This window comes from Amphiprion ocellaris, chromosome 2, assembly GCF_022539595.1.
Source record: "Amphiprion ocellaris isolate individual 3 ecotype Okinawa chromosome 2, ASM2253959v1, whole genome shotgun sequence".
Classification (NCBI taxonomy): Eukaryota; Metazoa; Chordata; class Actinopteri; family Pomacentridae; genus Amphiprion; species Amphiprion ocellaris.
Window position 1 is genome coordinate 28,458,914 of NC_072767.1, and position 18,525 is coordinate 28,477,438.

The 18,525-nt window shown below is 38.8% G+C and overlaps 1 protein-coding gene across 1 annotated transcript; it reads left to right on the forward strand.

Annotated features, from left to right (window-relative positions):
* The first annotated feature begins 11,073 nt into the window (after window positions 1-11,073).
* On the forward strand, window positions 11,074-12,437 carry si:ch73-389b16.1 (uncharacterized). The gene is made up of 2 exons (XM_035955918.2): window positions 11,074-11,438; window positions 11,531-12,437. The coding sequence occupies exons 1-2, from the start codon at window positions 11,258-11,260 to the stop codon at window positions 11,746-11,748; spliced, it is 399 nt and encodes a 132-aa protein (XP_035811811.1). The 5' UTR covers window positions 11,074-11,257; the 3' UTR covers window positions 11,749-12,437.
* Window positions 12,438-18,525: the final 6,088 nt, after the last annotated feature.

Below are 18,525 nucleotides of genomic sequence, written 5' to 3' on the forward strand. Positions count from 1 at the left end.
ATTTCCACTGATCACCACTGTGCCAATCAACTATCCCATAGGTTGTTCAAAGCTATTGTCTATAAGTAGCACACTGACTGTGATGTCACTTTAGGTGGCCAACCAATGCAGCTATGATGAGTGGTACTATGGTGCTTTCTATGCTTCCCGATTACTGCTTCAGTTACGTTTTGACAGATTTTTAGTTAGTCACCTATTTTCCTGTATCCTCTCCCATCTTTGGGAAGTATCAAAGTCAGATTATATCCAGTTCTTTTCTATGTGGAGCCATGATGCAGACATGCTCATAGACACAGTCTACACATACAAATCTGAGACAGTTGTGGCATTCACGGGTCATTTTATAACCATGTTCATGCAGTTAGGTTTATTAGAAACCACAGCTGAACTCAATTTTGTTCCCATAATCACAGTTTTTCTCACGTGTGTCAGTGATCACGAGTGTTTTCGTTTTTGTTGCACTGAGTTCCTCCTTTGGGGTCTGTATTTTCAATATAGTCTGTCTAAAGTTTTCATATATGATTGTTCATAAAAGCAAATAATATGAATATTGCGGACAATTTTTTCATTGTGTCTCTTTCGCACTGATCGCAGCCTTGTAGTGGAGTTTCACAGACATTCTTGGACGTTAATGTGTCCTAAGCTACAGAGATGATGATTGATTTTACTAAGGGTCATCTCTGCTGTGCTGATTAAAGATCTTGGAACTTTAATCGATAATAAGCTGACCTCTGTGCCTCTTGTGAATGCGCTTTTAATTGAAGTTTTGAAGTTTTGTTGTTGACAACACCTTAATGAAAATGTTTTATTTTAGTTTTAACTGAGTCAGTCCTCACATTCTATTTTGTCAGCTGGTATGAGTCACTTACCCTGAAAAATATGAATAAATTGTAGGGCAACATCAAAGTGTGCAGCAAAATTGCAGACAAGACCTTGGTTGACCTTTCTCATTTGTACAAAGATAGGAATTTGAAGAGGATCCAGTCAGTCATGGCTGCTCTGTTCAAAGTGCCATTGGTCTGGCAGCAGACACAATTTGCCAACAAGCAGTACAAATAGACAGACAAACTCATTTGTACCCATACTATTGGCCCTGTGAATAACTCAATGTGAATTTTTATTATCGCATTTGTTTTCTACTTATTATCATTTGGATAATGTGACAACTGCTGGCTGTACAAGGATTTGACCTTAAAGACGCCTTTCATCCTTTATCACAACCCCTATCCTAAAGCATACATTTTAAAGTCCCTCTCCGGTCATTGATTTAACGCCTCATACCCCATCTCTGTGTATCACAATCACATATTTTTTGCCATGAAAATAATCCCCTCCAATCTTAAAATGTCTTAGGTGTAACTCTACGCTGTTGCTTCCTCTAAAATATGCAGATCTGTGAATTCCCTGCCTCACTCATGGTTGCTCAAGCACACCAGCTCATCTAAATCTCAGACACTGTAAAACTGCTCTATTCGACAACTCTGGATTCATGCAGCCACATGTGCAAACCAGAAACCGATTCTGAAACAGGATATTATACAGAAAGTTCCTCCCTTTCAAGGGAAAGTTGGTCTGCTGTTTTGCTGACTGCTTCGTTCACTCATGATTCATCTTCTAGCAGATAAATAAGACACATTGCGAACAAGTTCACAAGGTCAAAAAACTTGATTTACAAACAAAGTCTTCAAAACAAATGGCCTCCACAAGTTATATCAGTTCCCAAGGCTTACAGAAATATTTTTAATATCTTGTTGGTTGAAAACCACAACAGTGAAACCACATAAAATGAAGAAGTCATTTCAGGCCAGCTATGACAGTGTTGCTGGAGGATGAGATGGTTCTCCTGAAGGGCTCCTCGGGGACAAATCTCACAGCTTAGAAGGAAGCTGATGTCAGCAGAGGAGGATGAACAAGAAGAAACGGGATCATGAATCACATTTTACTCTATATTTTGTATCGTTTGGACTGTATCTGCACTAAATATATATATTCTCCTGTTTCTATTTCCACTCCAGTACATTTCATGGATAAATATTGTACTTTCCACTCCAACTGACAGCTTTTCCAATGAAGATGGTCAAAAATGTATATTACAGCAAGTTTTTAAAATACAGCACGTGGTTCATGCAGATAAACCAGTGATTTCCAACTTTTTCGGCCTCTTACACCATGCAGTGTGTAGTTGGACGCACAGTTCAGATGTCTGAGTTGTTAAAAAAAAAGTGATTTAACACTTTAAATTTCTCACAAGGTTTCATTTCAATAAATGGACCAATTATGATGTTCTCTGCCAAAATCAAAGATTGAAAACATCTAAGTTTGTACAGAATTCTGTATCAGAACTTATCTTTTTTCCTCCTTTCTCTCCCATTAATTATGTGACACACCATCAGGTTTTTTCTGCTTTCCCTGAATATAAAACTGTAGATAAAGTAGTTTAAACTAATTCCACTTGCAACTACGACAGTAATATGCTGCTGACACACTGATGCTTCATAAGGAATAATCTGATGATGGCATATACATATATCATTCAGATGGACCAAACCAGGAGTTTACTTTATTACTTCAACTACATTCTACTGCTATATGCTTTTACTTAAGAAGGATTTTTAATGCGAGACTTTTACTTGTAACAGAGTATTTTTGCATCTCTATATTGGTACTTCTATTTAAATTAAGAATATAGTAGAACATCCTATTATCTATGTTGTCAGATGACACAGATTTGCACATTTATATTAATGAATATTATATTTTGGTGACACTAAAGCTAGGCAGTTCTCAGGTTTGTCAGAGTGATAATTCTTATTCTAGGATTTTTAAAAGGTTTTTCTGTATTTTATTTTGTTGTGAGATGTGAGCCCTCATGCTGGTATCTTACAAATGCAGAGATGCAGTCTGCATCTCAGGGGAGTGCACCAGCAAAAGGCAATGGGCACTCAGTTATACAGCACATTAGCAGGAGCAGCACAGGCATTATCATCCATCAAAACAGACAACAGTCTTAACTTTCTGTGATTGTATTTCATGAAAAAGTATTTCCGAGCGTGAAAGCGCAGCAAGAGCTATTTGTCTTCACAGTTTGGCATGGCAGATTTAATTGCTCTAAACAAAGAATTCATGCAGCACTCAGAAATGTGTGATCTGTGATAGTTGCACTGTGAAGTTCTTTCCAGAGACAACTTAAGAAAAGACAAACCAAGCTGGAATCATTGCCTGCAATATTGGATTTTGTTCCAGAGGAACAGTTTATACAGAAAGTGGATGCAGATAAGGTATTTCCTGCGATTATGTAAGGTTGATTACCTTAAGGCACTTTAAGTGGGCAGATGAAAAAAAATGTGCTTCTATAAATGAACAAACAAACAACTGTGTTGCTGCAGAGATGAAGGCAGTGGCACCACTGGAGTGCACAGAGAAAATGGCAGAGAAAGTGGCAGAGAAAAACAAGGATTGATGGGCTTTTTCAGTCAAATGTAGCTCTCTTCAAGTGCCTGATTATGATGAGTAGAGATAATTACGGGTAGAATCTAATACAATGAAAGCATTCTCCACAAACATAACCTTTCAGATTTAATTCCCTCTTTGGAAAACATCTGCATTACAAACCTAAATTAAATTTACCATTCATTAACAACGATAATCCCTGTTACAGTCTTACAGCCCACACCTGCTCATTCCCTTGTCATTCCATTAACATCCTTCAAAACCCAATAAGCCGCCTGTACAGGAAGAGTCAGTCCTACAGAAATAATTCTCCACGGCAGCATTTCCTGATTTTGGGACATTTTGGGATATTTTGTTCCCGTGTTGCAGTTTTCATTAATATAAATTAAGTATGTTTTTAGTTCAGGCATGGATGCTGAAAGCAAAAGTAATTTACAGAAGTGAAATACTGTGTTAGTAACAAGTGCACTGCTGAGAGTGAACAGACACACTGGTAAGAAATAACTTTAGTGAGTCCTCCCCCTCATGGTCATAGTTCTGTACTACAGATCTGCAGCCAAGTTTTCCATTTGTTGTTCTCAATCCAGAAGACTGGAACATTCAGGATGTGTCAAAGTGGTTTTATTTTGGAAGTATCACAAGATTAAAGCTTCTTTTTTAACAAAAAAAAAAACATCACACCAAGAAGATGTTGTTCTTAATTTCCTTTTAAATTTGATTTCGTTATTTTCCAATCACAAATCTTTTTCCTTTTCTTTTTCATTTTGCATTGGAGTGTTTTGATGAGGGGTTTTGACATTAAGAGAGACGGCAAAGTTTGATCTTCATTAGATTAATATGTAAATACTATATATTTTTCTCAATGTGAAGAAACCTAATAATTAAATCAAAATGAACAGTGGTTATGTCCTACTAACAAGTATAGGTGTATCTGAATATTGGAGACGTGTGCTGGGGGTCTTGGTATCAAACACTTAATTTCCTGCCTTTCTGCAGTTTTTATGTACCAATTTGTTCATTTTCTGCATCAATTTATTGTAGAAATGTCTTTACTTGTGTAAAAGAAAACACAAAACTCTGGCACCAGCTGAAAGTTCAGTATATGATGGAATATATATGCATCTAATTATGTTTTCCACCGTAGATTCAGTGGTTGTACTGGCTGATATTTCACTGATCAAAAACAGATCTAGTGCTTAAGAAAAAAAGATCCTCCCCTGTCTAAAGCATGTTTTGCATCTGTCTTATTTTTTCAACACAAAAGCATTCTGCCTCTTTCATGCTTTTTGGGAGGAGAACAAATGCACATGTTCTGAATACTGAGGGGGATGCATCTGCTGTGTCCCACACAAAATCTACGCCTACGATTAAGGGTATGTCTTATTGCTGTGTGCTGCAGCGCTTCTTTGTTGTCTAACAGCTTCCAAACACATCAGTGAGCCACACTGCTGCACCGGGTGACAGGCGCCTTTGTAACCATGAACACAAACACTGCAGTTTATTTCCAGTTAATCCCACATGCACAGTCCTGCTGCAGTAACTACTCAGTAGAGCTGCGAATGTTTAATAGTCTCCAGCAAACACTGTTTCTTCCTGTTTAATTAGAAAGTGCTGAATTGATGAAGGTAATTATATAGCCTTTTTTTCAGAAATGTAAATGTTAATACCTACATTTATACTGTGTTGCACCTCAGAGTTTGTCTCTTATGCACAGTGAGCAGCCATGCAAGCTGCTGGTCTAAACATCAGGAGCAACATACAGTTCAGTGTCTTGTCTAAGGACACTTTAACATGTAGACAGGTGGAGTTGATTATTCAAAAATCAGTAGTTAGTAGATTGACAACCAGTCATGGGGTTTGAGGTTCAGTCCCTGGCTTTTCTTGTCCATGTGCTGAAATGTCCTTGGGCAAGACACTGAACTCCAGGTTATTTCCTGTTGCAAGTGAGAATGTTATCGGGACTTTGAGCTCTTGGTCGGGTTTCTTGAGCCATTCCTGAGCAGTTTTTGCAGTGTGGTTTGGTGCAGTGTCCTGCTGGGGGAGACTGTTGCCATCAAGGGATTTTGTGAAGGACTGAGACGCAAAGCATGCGGACTCACAGGTGGATTCAAAACGCTGGTTTTATTTCACCTAAAAATGACAAAGTAAAAAAGCAAATCCTAAATTGTAGGACCATAGAAGAACCAGATGAACAGAACTTAACTGTGTCACAACAAAATAACCCAGTAAACCAACTGCACTGCACAAAACTCATAGCTGACCTGACAAATGCTGAAAAAGTGGATTATATATGGCTGATGAGACCAAATAAACACCTGCACCTAAACCAACAACAAAGATCACACAACAGCACAATTGGCCTACTCAATCACAAAGAACAATATTAAACAGACCAAAAGTATATCGTAAGACCCAACACAAGTCAAATAGTGAAAATAATATTTAAATCAAATAAATCCTGGCCCCCCCTTGAGTGGACACTTGGCATGGCCTGATTGTCAGCTCTGATTTGAAAGTCTGGTGCTCTCACAGCGGCATCTTTTGCCTGAAGCCAGACCAGATGACCACAGCTGTAGAGGACTGGATACCTCTGAACAGGTAAAATAAAGAAAACATTAATACAACTTAAAACAATGCTAAACGTACAAATGTTATCCAAATGTGCACACAACAAATAGAACTTAAGTACTTCAACAAAGGCTAAATAAGCTATGAGTATGTTGGTTGAAATGATAAATTATGGCTAGTTGTGTATGTGTTTTTGTATGTGTAATATATGATAGATGTGTTTGGTCTGCAGCAGTGTTTGGGTGCTTGTGTCAGAGTAATAGCCACACAAATAACAGGTACCAATGTTGAACAATAGAACTTTGAATTCTAACAAGCTGATCAATGTTGGCCTCCCAGTGTTGTGGATGATCTGTATATATCATAATTACGGTTTCAGGATGTTCTGCACAAACACTGAGAGCCACAACATCCTCTGCAAGTTGCACACTTGACTTTGTTGCACCTTCACTGATGAACATTTTTCCATGTTCCTGTGCTGCTCTCTCTTATGCACAGATGCTCTCATCTCCGTGGCATCAAGCAGAGTTAATCAGCAGCTACTGATTGCAGTGATTACAGATGAACTTAGGCTGCTCCCTAATCAATATAATCTTCTGGTTTAATGAGCGATTCAGGTTTTAATCGTCCCATCGTGCTGTTATTGCTTTTCTCTACATGAATTCACTCACCTCCCAGGCTTTCTGAGGCTTCTTCTCTTCTTCTGCTGTGTGACTTGCACTTTATCTTTGGCGCCTCATTTCTCCAGGAGAAACATGCAAAAAGACAATCTGTCTCATTTTTAAAAACATAAACCCAAACCTTATGAAACAGGGAATGATACAATTTATCACCCTCTTATGTGGAGGATCGGAATCAGACACGCTTGCTGTATTTACCGACTGAAGTTGAGATGCGACATGAAAACATTTCTGACAACTAATCTAATACTTAAGACTGAATTTAAAATGACTTCTTGTTTGGCTTACAGGCATATGTTTCATCTTTTTCTTCGCACAAACACCAACTGAAGCTTTCCCACAGTTCCCATGTGGCTCCATTACAAAATAATAAAATGTCACATAACAGCCTATTAATAACACTTTGATTTATCACAGGCGCAATTTTGCTTATTTGAACAATAAAGCAGTGTCATTCAAAAAACAGGAAAACAAGGAAAATGAAAAGTTTATTAAATTAAAAGGGATGTTTTTCAGAAATAATACATCTCTTGCTTCAGGCCAATCCAGTCAGACAAGCAACCAATAAAAGGCAGCTGTGTTAAAACGCAAGTAAGCAATGATGTACATTGATTATCAATGAAACTCTTGTGTTCCTGAAAGTGCATGAATGCAAAAAACATATGAATATGGAATTATTGATCATATCAGGATGTGACCCAGATGAGGCAGCTCAAGCCTGATTATGTGGCTGTGTGTTTCTTGTTGTGTTTTTATGTATGTTAAAGTGCTTCAAAGCCTGGTGCTGACTGGAGCCACTGGAACAGTAAATCCACCTGACCACCAGGTAAAAGCAACAACTTAACACACTAATCTGGGTATTTTTCCCCAAAAAGAGCAATTAGCTGCACAGTTTCACAGAATTTGTGTCAGGAGTTGTTCACCCAATGAATTATTAACCAACGATGCCATTCTCGCTGTAGCTGTCTAAATCTGCCCTCAACAGCTCCATTCGTCACAAGCCTCCAAAATCCAGATCAGTGGGACATAAATGGGTCACTCTAAGCAATATTTCACTATCTCTCTCCACAGGCTCCTCATGAAAACATTAGTCATCGCATTTACATAAAATTCTCTTAAAGTAATGCGCACCATCTGTTATGTAATTTTAAGCCAGAACAGCACATTTCCAGGAACTCTCTTCCATAAATATTCTTCCATATGCGCTGCATAAAATACTCTGAGGGAACTCTCTGCTTGTAGAGGATCAAATACATCCGACTGGAGAGCACTGAATGATTTAAACAATCTGTGAGGACTAGAAGGACTGTTTGCATGCTGAGATTATAGAGGGCAATGGATGGTAGTTTAAATAATTCAGGTTTGTGTCATATTTATTGGGGACCACTGTGTCACAGATGCAGGAGCGACTTCACCATGTAATTCATACAACGTACGAGAAGGATTTCATGCTGTGAACTAAATTTAGCCGAGGCAGCAGCCCTCCCACACAATGTGACTGCCTCGCTGACGGACAGACATTTCACAAGCAGCACTCGACGCTACAATGGTCTGTCAAGCTATTTAAAGAATAAATCCGGTCATTCTGCTCTATTTTTGTGTTTTTGTTGTCACCAAATCCCAAGAAAAAAAAACCCAGCATGTTCATCTTGCAAAACTTTCTGACTCTTCTAGCCTGCATGTAGCAGCCCCCAAGCTCAAATAAAGAAGATCAAACTAATGAAAAATTTGTTAATAATATACGGTTTAATTTTAATGATATTTTGTAGAAATGCAGAGCAGATTGACCACTAACAAAAGGAAAGCACTTCTATATTTAGCACCTATTTACTTTAGTGGTTTGCAAAGTATTTTTTAAAAATTTTTTACTTTTTTTGTTTTTTGCCTTGCACTCACCTATTCAGGTTTAAGGTTATATACAGTTAAAAGGTATAGCTGTGGATTCAAATGTATTGAAATGCATCTGCCCTGACTACTCAACTCTTTAAATTATACACTACGGTTCAAAAGTTTATGGTCACCTAGGCAATTTCTTGTTTTCCATGAAATCTCACACTTTTATTCATGTGCTAACATAATTGCCCAAGGGTTTTCTAATCATCAATTAGCCTTTCAGGGTTCCATTTGTTTCCCAAACTGAAATCCCACTTGCACAGTTGCCATTTTCAGAGTGATGATGACATCATGCATGCTGTTGAGGAGTATCTTGAGGCTCAAGATGTGACTCAATACTGAAGCTTGATCATCAGTGGACCATTGAAGATAAAGAAACCATACTGCAAGAACAATCTTTCTCCTTGATGGTTTATTGGTGAGGCCGAGAACTTTTTGAAATGCCCTCGTAAATAAGATAAAATTGTATATGAATAAGAGCAAAAACAAATACGGCAACAGCAATAAATACAAAATCCAACAAATATCTTATAAATCACTTGAAATTTTGTGAATAGATATATATGTCACAGCCTCTGGTTGTGGCTAGTGGCAGCTCCTCCCTCCCTTGGGCCTGGTCTCTCTCTTTCTCTCCTAGGTGTTCAGTGGTGGAGCTGAGTGGCGGCAGGTGTGACGACTTGTAATCAGCAAGATGAAGTGCAGGTGGAAGTCATACAATCGTCTGCTTCGGGCTCCCTATGAGATGAAACGTCAGTCTTCATTCGGAGCCGGACCGTTGAATTCCATCCTCAGTTAGTGTTTCGCACTTTTCAGTCTGTGCCACTTATTCTGGAGCTATTTTGTAATCCTGTTTTTTCTCTGCACACCTGCCGCTGTCACAGGAACACCAATCACTCCATCTGGAACGACATACTCCCCTTGCCTGAAGCCAGTCACAGGTCATCCTCTGGCAGTCCAGTCATACCACCGCAGACTGAGTGACATCAAGGAGGAAATCCGTTTCCCTCTGGACTGCTCGATTCTGGCTTCTAGCTTGGACTCTGTTCACCTAGGACTTTCAGTTAAGTTCTCCAGCCTTGCATTATCAGACCGATAGACCAGGCCTGGTAGTTTGAGCTGTGAAGGTTGTGTTAACTTGATTCTGGGGTTATAGCTGTTTCTAGCGGTTTATCTCTCTAGCTAGAAATTAGTTTCTTTTTTGTTCTTAGGAATTTTTGGTAATCAGGAGTACATTAGCCGAGAAATTGTGTATATATCTAGTTTGGTGTTTTCTCGTTGAACTCCTGCTTTGGTTTTTACCAACAGTGGGCGTTCCGTTTTTTGTTTTTCCTAGTTCCTGTAGTTAGCCCACCTTACCTCTAGAGGGTTTCTAGTTCCATCTGTTTTGCGGATACACCTTAGTTAGTTTCCGGTTTCAGTATTCTGGTTTTGGAATTGTTTTGTATTTATCTTGGTGTCGTAAATAAATACCTTTTAAACTGCTTTTGTTTTCGGAATCTTATTTCCTGCTCTTGAGCCTTTGCACCCACCATAACAATATATAGTTTTAACTATATGATTTGGTAATTTAATTACCTAAAGGTAAAAACAATTTTTAATGTAGCTGGACTGAGCTCTGACTTTGTGTTGGGTGTCATGACACTGTGGCAGGTGCTTCTATGATTCATGATTTTTCTATCCCTGTCACTTGTTTGTGGTCTTGTTCCTACCTGCAGTTGGATGATCACTAAGCAACGCTTTTTTTTTTTTTAAAGTCTCTCTTCTGTCTTTGATTTACTTATCAAAGTCACAAATTTATGTATTTCTTGCATTTAAATAGTCGCTTCTTACCTTAAAATGGCTTAGATGCAACTCTGCACTGTTGCTTCCTCCAGAATGAAAAGAAAATTTGGCCCAAATTATGCATCACAGGACTTCCAGCTGAGCTCTATACTGTGACTCCACTCCCATCTCAAATAATAAGTGCCCAAACAGCAAAGACAAGCTGCCAAGAAAGTGGAGACAGAGGGGTTGTGAGGCACTTAGGATTGAGAGAAATACTGAAATCATGCAGTGTGAGAGGAACACACTGTAAATGTGCAATTAAACACATGTATCCAAGATGGCACTGCAGATTGCAGTCTCGGCGCTGCACTCCCAGAGTTTTTGTCTGCACTACTGTGTATCGATAAGTCATGAATAGATCATTGTTGCCATGTAATGTAACAGTTTTAAAGGTCTTCTTCAGAAAGGCAGGTATTTTAATTGCTTTAAATCCTACAAAAGGACAACATCTTCCCAAGAACTTTGTCAGCTGTGGGGAAATGCTCTGTTTTTCTGGAGGGCTTTGTGAAATTTGTCTTATGACTTTCTAATTGTAATGGTACACACTGAGAGACTGCTGTTTTCTGATGACTTCCGGGCATGTGCTGAGGCTTTGGCCTATAAACAGCCAAATATCAACAACAGTGCAGCTGATTTGTGCTTCATTTGCTACCACAGCAGAAACAGACTTCTTTGTTGGTCAGACGCTTCAAGTGTGAAGCTTCATTGGATGCTGAGATTAGTTTTAGAGACGTTATCCTTCTGTCTTGTGTTCAGTGAGGCTGCTGGCTGTTGTGTTGCAGGTCATTCGGTCTCTCAGCATTGATCTTCAGGTTGCGCTGTTCAGATTTTCAACACTCGACATGAGTAAGTTTCACGGTGAGCTGACGCAGAGGGAGCAGGAGTTGCTTAAAATTCGTCGCGACAGCGACACTAAAGCTGCTCAACTGGTGAAGATGGAGAAGATGCTGCAGCAGACCAAGAACCTGCTGGACAAGAAGACAGAGTCTAGTTCAGAGAGTATGGGCTACCAGGAGAACATGGGTCAGTATCACAAACAAAATCATCTATTTTTACACATTTAATCTAGGTTGTTGTTGTTCACGGTGTGTGAAATTTCTTGTTGCTTGCTGCAGTGGAGGACCTGGAGGAAAAGGTTCGCTCCAGCAGACGATACAGGAGAAACTCGCTTCATCACACGCAGATGCTGGAGAGTCAGATGAAAACGGTGAAGGGCGAGCTGGTGGGGACGCTGGACCACCTGCAGGAGCTGAGGAACGTCCTGCGGCGTTCACAGCAGAAGGCAGAGGAACGCAAAGCGGCGATGGAGAAGCTGGCGGCTGGGCTCAGGTGAACAACCTTTTCATTCAGAACCAGCTGTTGACCTTTTCCAGCTCCAGCACACGTGACGCCCAACATCCTGCCAACAAGGCCATGCAGATATTACATCTAAGAAGACCTAAACACAAACAGTGGTGAGAAGAAACCATGCTTTCGTTGTTCTCCTTCATCAGTGAGGCCTTGATTTCTCATTATTTGGATGTTATTGATGGTTGCAAATAGCCTCTTCTTCTCTTTCTTCCTCATTCATGCTTTAATCTCTAAAGGCCTCATGCTAATGCACTGAATTTGACATGACCTGCTTCTTTGTGTCTTCTGGAAATAATCCAAAGATGATTATAAATTTCTATTGATTATTTGGGACCAACAGTTTGAACTTATGTTAAATGATATTTCAAATTTTACTTTTACTATCTCCTGTCTGAAAAATGGAGCTCACTCTTATATCTTCTCAGAAGCAATAATGAAGCTCTGAAAAACAACCTCCCATAAATGTTTCCTCCAGGTTGTTGACTTCCTCACATTTATATATGCTTATCTGTTTGTAAGTAGAAAAAATTTCTATGATGTTAACTTTATTTGGACATTTTCCATCTGCAGCCTGTTGGATCAGCCTGTTCTTGCCCATAAATGACATCTTTTATATTACAGAGTTGTATGTTTATCCACTACTTGTGTTGCTATTAAATTCCTACAAGCTGATTCCAATGTATGAGTTGATTATTTTGCTTTAATATCTTCGTCGGAGTGGTATATAGCAAAAAACAACAACAACAACAAAACAAACAAAAAAACACTGTTGCTTATCTGTTTAATCATTGTCATGAGCAAACAAATATAACATTCAGCAGGGTGAACATTAAAAATTGTACTACAGACAGGACTAGAGAATTATAAGCAGAGAAAAACACTATTGTATTTCTTTCTCTGTTGGTTTTTTTGTACTATATTCTTTCCCAGATGACAGAAAAGTAGCCGAGTGCAGCGCAGAAGCTTTCAGTGTTTGGACTCCCCCTGGGATCAATAGGCTGTTGTCTGTTTCCTGTGGTGAGTCATCTGAAAGCTGTATTTTGCGCCTTCCCTGTGGCTGAGATGTGATCCCAATTTAGTACAGCTTGTTTCACACAGTGTCACATGCTTTGAAGCTGTGGGGGAATTTTCATTCTCTGACCCTGACCTCCATGTTAAACTGTAATTATAACACCACTCATATAGACTGCTTGTTATACACATTTACTTCTCCTGTCTTTGATTTACAGTGACATTTTCCGCTGGCTTATAACATAACTTTCATGCTTTTGTCCAATTTTAGTGATCACTGTTGTACGTTGAATGTTTGCGTCTATATTTAGCTGAAAAAGCAAACTGAAGCTGGTTTTTCATAATTTGCGAAAGAAACAAGATGGTGTGATGTCGTAATAAATTGTCGCACAAACCTTCCTCATCATACAGTGACAGACAGATTCGTTCAGATATGCTGTGGATTTTCACTGATAATGAGCCCACAGGGGGCACTGGAGACTCTCAGAGAGCAGTGTGGAGAAGAAAACAAGCAGTAATTATATATACAACTATATTATACACAATTGTATTGTATATAATTGTGTGTTCATATATATATATATATATATATATATATATATATATATATATATATATATAAACTCTGTAACTGTGAATAACCATAAAATTCTAATTGTGATTTCACTAATATATTTGTTTGTATGTAAAGCATGAAACACATTTACTAGAACTAGATATAGTAAGTGCCAATTAACAGAAAAAAAAGGACTGAGCTATTACTTTTACATGAATTTGTCTATAAAATTAATGAAACTTGTTTAGAAAAGTCATGTATATGTGTGTTTGAGCAGTGTAGACCAGTGCCCTCCCATAGTGTGACTGAAGACTGAGGGACAATTTGTAAAATAAAAATAATAAATGGATAAATGGAGCCCATTTAACATGTTAGAAGTAAAATATGTAAACGAGAGCAACTTTATTAGGAATTCTTCAGTCATAAAATTCTGTATACTTGAGCACAGAGAGCAGGAGAAAAGCAACCTGGCTGAGCTTAGGCTAAACCAAAGTACAACAGGCAAGAAGGCTCAGGCACAGCAGTTTACTCAGTCCTTGTTTACTGGTTTCAAATCTGTCTTACAGCGTCCACCATTTCAAATTGTCCCTCAGCTTTACAAATTTCTCTGATCTGTGGGCATACAATTAAGGTAAATGAAAATGTTAGCCATTTAAGGTAGTTGATATGACATGTTTTAATTGTACAGAAAACTACAAACTGTGATTATTTATTGACAGTAAATTGTAAACAAAAATGTTTTAAAAACTGTAAGATTCTACCAGTACTATAAAATGACATATCAGTTGAAAGTAATGAGTTGAAACTCAGTCAATACATTGAAAGCTGTGCTCCTTGGCCACTGTAAAGACCTAAGAATGTCGAGAAAAAGTATCTCCTGAAATGTAAAAAAAAAAATTACTTCAAAATAAGTCAGAATTTCTCACCTGCCATTTCTGCCTTTTAGTTGAACAGGGATTTATCAGTCGGATTTCCTGCCTCTGTATACAGGTTCTCTGCCTTTCACTTCAGCCTTGTGTTGCTGCAGTTCATGTGGCTAATAATTAAATACTTTTAAGTCAGTTTAACAAACTGCTGTGCAGAGTTCCCTGGCAGTACATTTACACTGAAAGGAGAAAACAGAGAAAACAGGTTAGTCTACCTGCCAACAATATTCTTTGTTCAAGGGTAATAGCTTTATGAAAACTTCTGGAAGGATGCCTTCAGGTACAGTGGCACCACCCACATATGTTTACCACAACCTTATGTACTCAGTGACATTCTCTTCACACCACTAGTCTGCTGCTATAATATCCTTTAACGTGTTGCATAATGAATCCTCTGTCAGATTGGGAAAGTAGTGGTGAAACAACAGCAGCCAATTTAATAAATGGTTTGGAATTGTTTGTGCGAGTTGATGCTAAGTTTATTGTTGTAGCAGAAAGACAAACACATTGCCTGCCAGAACGATGACAAATGTCCTTGTTGTGACGGTTCTGCAACATTCTCTAAAACCAAAAAGCATCTCAAAAATGAATGTGGCGATCACAGCCGCAGCTACTTTCTCAGAATAATCCATAGAACACATTGTCAACAGCTTTAGAAGCATCATTTCTTTGGTTGACAGTAGTTATTCATACGGGCCTTGAAATTTTAACTTTCTGATGTTGTGACCTCAGCATGTCGACACATAAAGTGACAACTATCGACCCTGCAAGACAGATTTACATCTTTTCATCTGGCAGGATTGGAGGATAGATGATTTATAATCTAAACAGTATTTAACCCACGTCAAAATTAAATGGAAAGTTATTCTTTGTTATTTGGGTTAAGCAGGTGTTATATGTGTACTTTGGTAATTTACTATTGAATAGCCATAAACTATTGAGAATTGCAGTAAAGCGATTTTGGAAAAATAAGTGGCATTCAAAGCTGACATACACTGACTTTCACACACATACCTGCTGCTTTGGGGAGTTAATTTTATGTCACGCACACAAAACTAGTACAGCAGCTGCCAATTCTGCAAGTGAATGTGATAAAACTGATGGGAGCTCACACAGGGAGGTCCTGATGTGTTGATCTGCTCAATATCACTAATAAATGCATCTGCGTTATGGGGCCTTTGCCCAAGTCCTTTATGTATCGAGGTGAATCAACCTGTGTGAAAGACTGGAGTTATTCACCTCTTGCTTAACTTAACCATGTCCTGGTCCTGGTTTACTGATGCAACCATGAATAATAATTAATTTGCCAAAACTGTGATGTTGTAGAAAGTGAGGAAACACTGGCAATGCAATGCTTTAAAAAAAGGAAGTTCTATATTGACATTCTTGTTGGTGATGCATGGCATAGCTGTTGATGTGGTGCTCTTTTGCCAAAATCAGTCAACCAGCTGAACTGATTTCTTTGTTCTTTCACTATTTTATTGTTTATTTAAGTAATCTTGGTGGGGACATCGCTCCCTTTATATTGTACAGTATTGTTGGACGTTTGACTGGTAATACTTTCCAATGCTTTTGCATCAAGCCCCGTAAACCTCACAGAAGACAGTTAAAAATAATTTTCTATGCAGATGTGATGGACAGGGTTTACTTTTGATTAACTTTTTTCTACAAGATGGTCTTGCTCTCAGTGTTCCTGTTGTCAGGAGAACAACTTTAAACATAGTTCACTGAATGTCAGTTCCCTGCTCCATTGTCTCACGTTTCTTTTCACTGTAACTGTCAAATAAAGCGTGTGCATCTAAAAAAAAAAAGTGTTTCGACCAAAGTGTATGAAACAGTTCTTTTTATTTGACCCTTCCCGACTTTGAAACACCCAAACCCTCCACAGCTACAGAACCTGCAAAGTGCATAGTTTGCTGATTGGTACTCCCCACGATTAGTAAATTCTTTGTGTAAAATCAGTGCAGGACCCCTTTAATGTCATAAACAGCCGTATTAAGGTACTGCATCTGTATACCTTCATATATATACCTCATTAACTCTATTTTCCTTTGTGACTTTGCTTTACTTCTGACATGAATACCTCAATAAATGTACCTTGCAGAATACATCCACACTTGCAGTACCTTGCAGCAGGAGATACAATCATACGAGTCCTGACCTGCCCTTCAACTGCACTCCTCAGGTGAACCCACATACTGAAGCTCAAATACCTCGTTCCTTGCAGTATTATGCAATATTGTCATCATTGTTCCTCTTCTCTATATCCTGTGTAAATCCCGTATACATCTAAAGTAAACTTTGTTAAATTAACTGCAGAGTGTTATAAGTGGCTTCATGGGAATTGCACATAATCCAACAATATTGCACTGCAATCTTCATCTAAATACACAATAAAAAGCTTGCTGCCCTGTTTTATTTCTTATGTAAGCCCAAGGGTGGAGTTCAGTGACTGCACTGACAGCTGTGGCTGTAGTTTTGCTATCTGTAGACAAAAGTGTCAAAGAAATGTTTTAGGAAGGAAGCTCATTTTCATTTTTGCAAAGAGTTGGATGAGAGGTTTAATACCTAATATCTTCATGTTACGCTTGCATATGAAACTACAGCCACAGCTGGGTTAGCTTAGCTCAGTTTGACAAGTAGCAAGAGGAAGCACTGATGTGTAAAAAGGTGAACTTGTCTGTCCATGAGGTTTGCTGTGTCCTCCTGCATTCAGCCTTTACTTCAAGCTAAGCTAACAGGCTGCATGTGGCTTAATATTGCTTTAAACAAAAGTGGGAGCGGTATCAATCTTCTCACCTCACTCTTGGAAAGAAAGCAAATCCTAAAGATTGAAACTATTCCTTTAACTGCATTGAGGAGATTGAAGCCTAATTTCAATAAACTGCTTGATGAAGTAGCAATGATTCTGACCCTTGAGAGCTGCAAAATCTCTTCTACACAAGTAAGTTCTGCTGCAGGAAATTAAAACCGAGATACACCTGCAGGCAATTTTGACTCACTGATTCATGTATCTGCATGTATCCCCTGTTGAACCAGGACAAAGCCCTGCTATCAGACTGTGCCATATGCTTCACAGCAGTGCTCCAGCAAAATGCTGCTGTCGGCTGTTTGTGCCTTTGTGTGGAAGTTTGCAGCCGCATCGATTATGACACCGTGCAGCACTTATGAAACATGCAACACGAACTCAAGTCTGAACAAGTAACCCGTAGTTTTCAGCCACTATGCTCACTCACCATGCAGGATTGTGTATGTGTTTTGTCTTGTGCAGGCGAGGCCTTATATCCCAGACACCGACTGTGTGTGTTGTGTGTACACTGAACAACGAGGCAGAATGTGCTGATGCAGCTCCAACAGTAGGAGCGATGGAGCCAGCCCTAACCTGAGGTGACTGCCGGAGCTCAGGGGAGAGATTTGTGCCTTTGCATTCTGTCAAGCCGCCACATGGGAGTCAGAGTGGTCACAAACTGGGGCTGCTGGCAGGCCTGTGTCAGACAATCGCGCCCTGAACTCAAACGCGTGCACAGTTGATTTGTAATTGCCAAATCAGCTATGCAAGCAGAGAAGACGAGTGTTTGTCTGGGGGCGAACAGTCTAATGAGCTCTGAGAGATGGCCAGTTGTTCTTGCCATTACAGATCCACTGATTGGGACTCAGACAACTCAATGCCCCATATTAAGTCTTGTTTTTATTCCCTGCATTACAGAAATTAAATCATTAATGTGAGACTAATTACTCCCTGTAATGGTTACTGACAACTATTGTTGCATTTTTCTGAAGCGCTTTGGTATGTTCTTCCTTTATTAATATGGCTTCACTTCTGCACCATGATTTTAATACCAAATCAAGCATTTATTCCTGCAACTTCCCTGTAATTCTTCAGGAGGAACTGCAAACGGATGTGACAAAAAATTAACTCTTTTAAAAATGTCACCTGACTGCTACCATGATATTACTGTGTGTCAGATTTAGTTGCATTTACATTTAAGTTTAGTTGCAGTTACATTTAAGCTCAGGAGTCCAATCTGCCATATTTCTTTTTGCTTTCTTTCATTTAAAATGACTGCATGCATGACTGCATCATGATGAATTTTGGCAGAGATGGAAGAAGTATTCAGATAATTTACATATGTCAAAAAAAAGTTCTAAAAGGACCCAGAATAAAAGGACTTGTCATTCAGAAAAATGCCCCCTGTTAGTGTTATATTTGCTATAGTATATAAACAGTATATCCAGTGCATTAGTATTAAAGATTGGAAGTTGTGGC

What these genes read in the sequence shown, in the direction of transcription:
- si:ch73-389b16.1 (XM_035955918.2), top strand. Translation starts at nt 11,258, where the DNA reads ATGAGTAAGTTTCACGGTGAGCTGACGCAGAGGGAGCAGGAGTTGCTT. An exon ending in GGGCTACCAGGAGAACATGG is followed by an intron (nt 11,439 to 11,530) that starts GTCAGTATCACA and finishes TGCTTGCTGCAG; the next exon opens with TGGAGGACCTGGAGGAAAAG.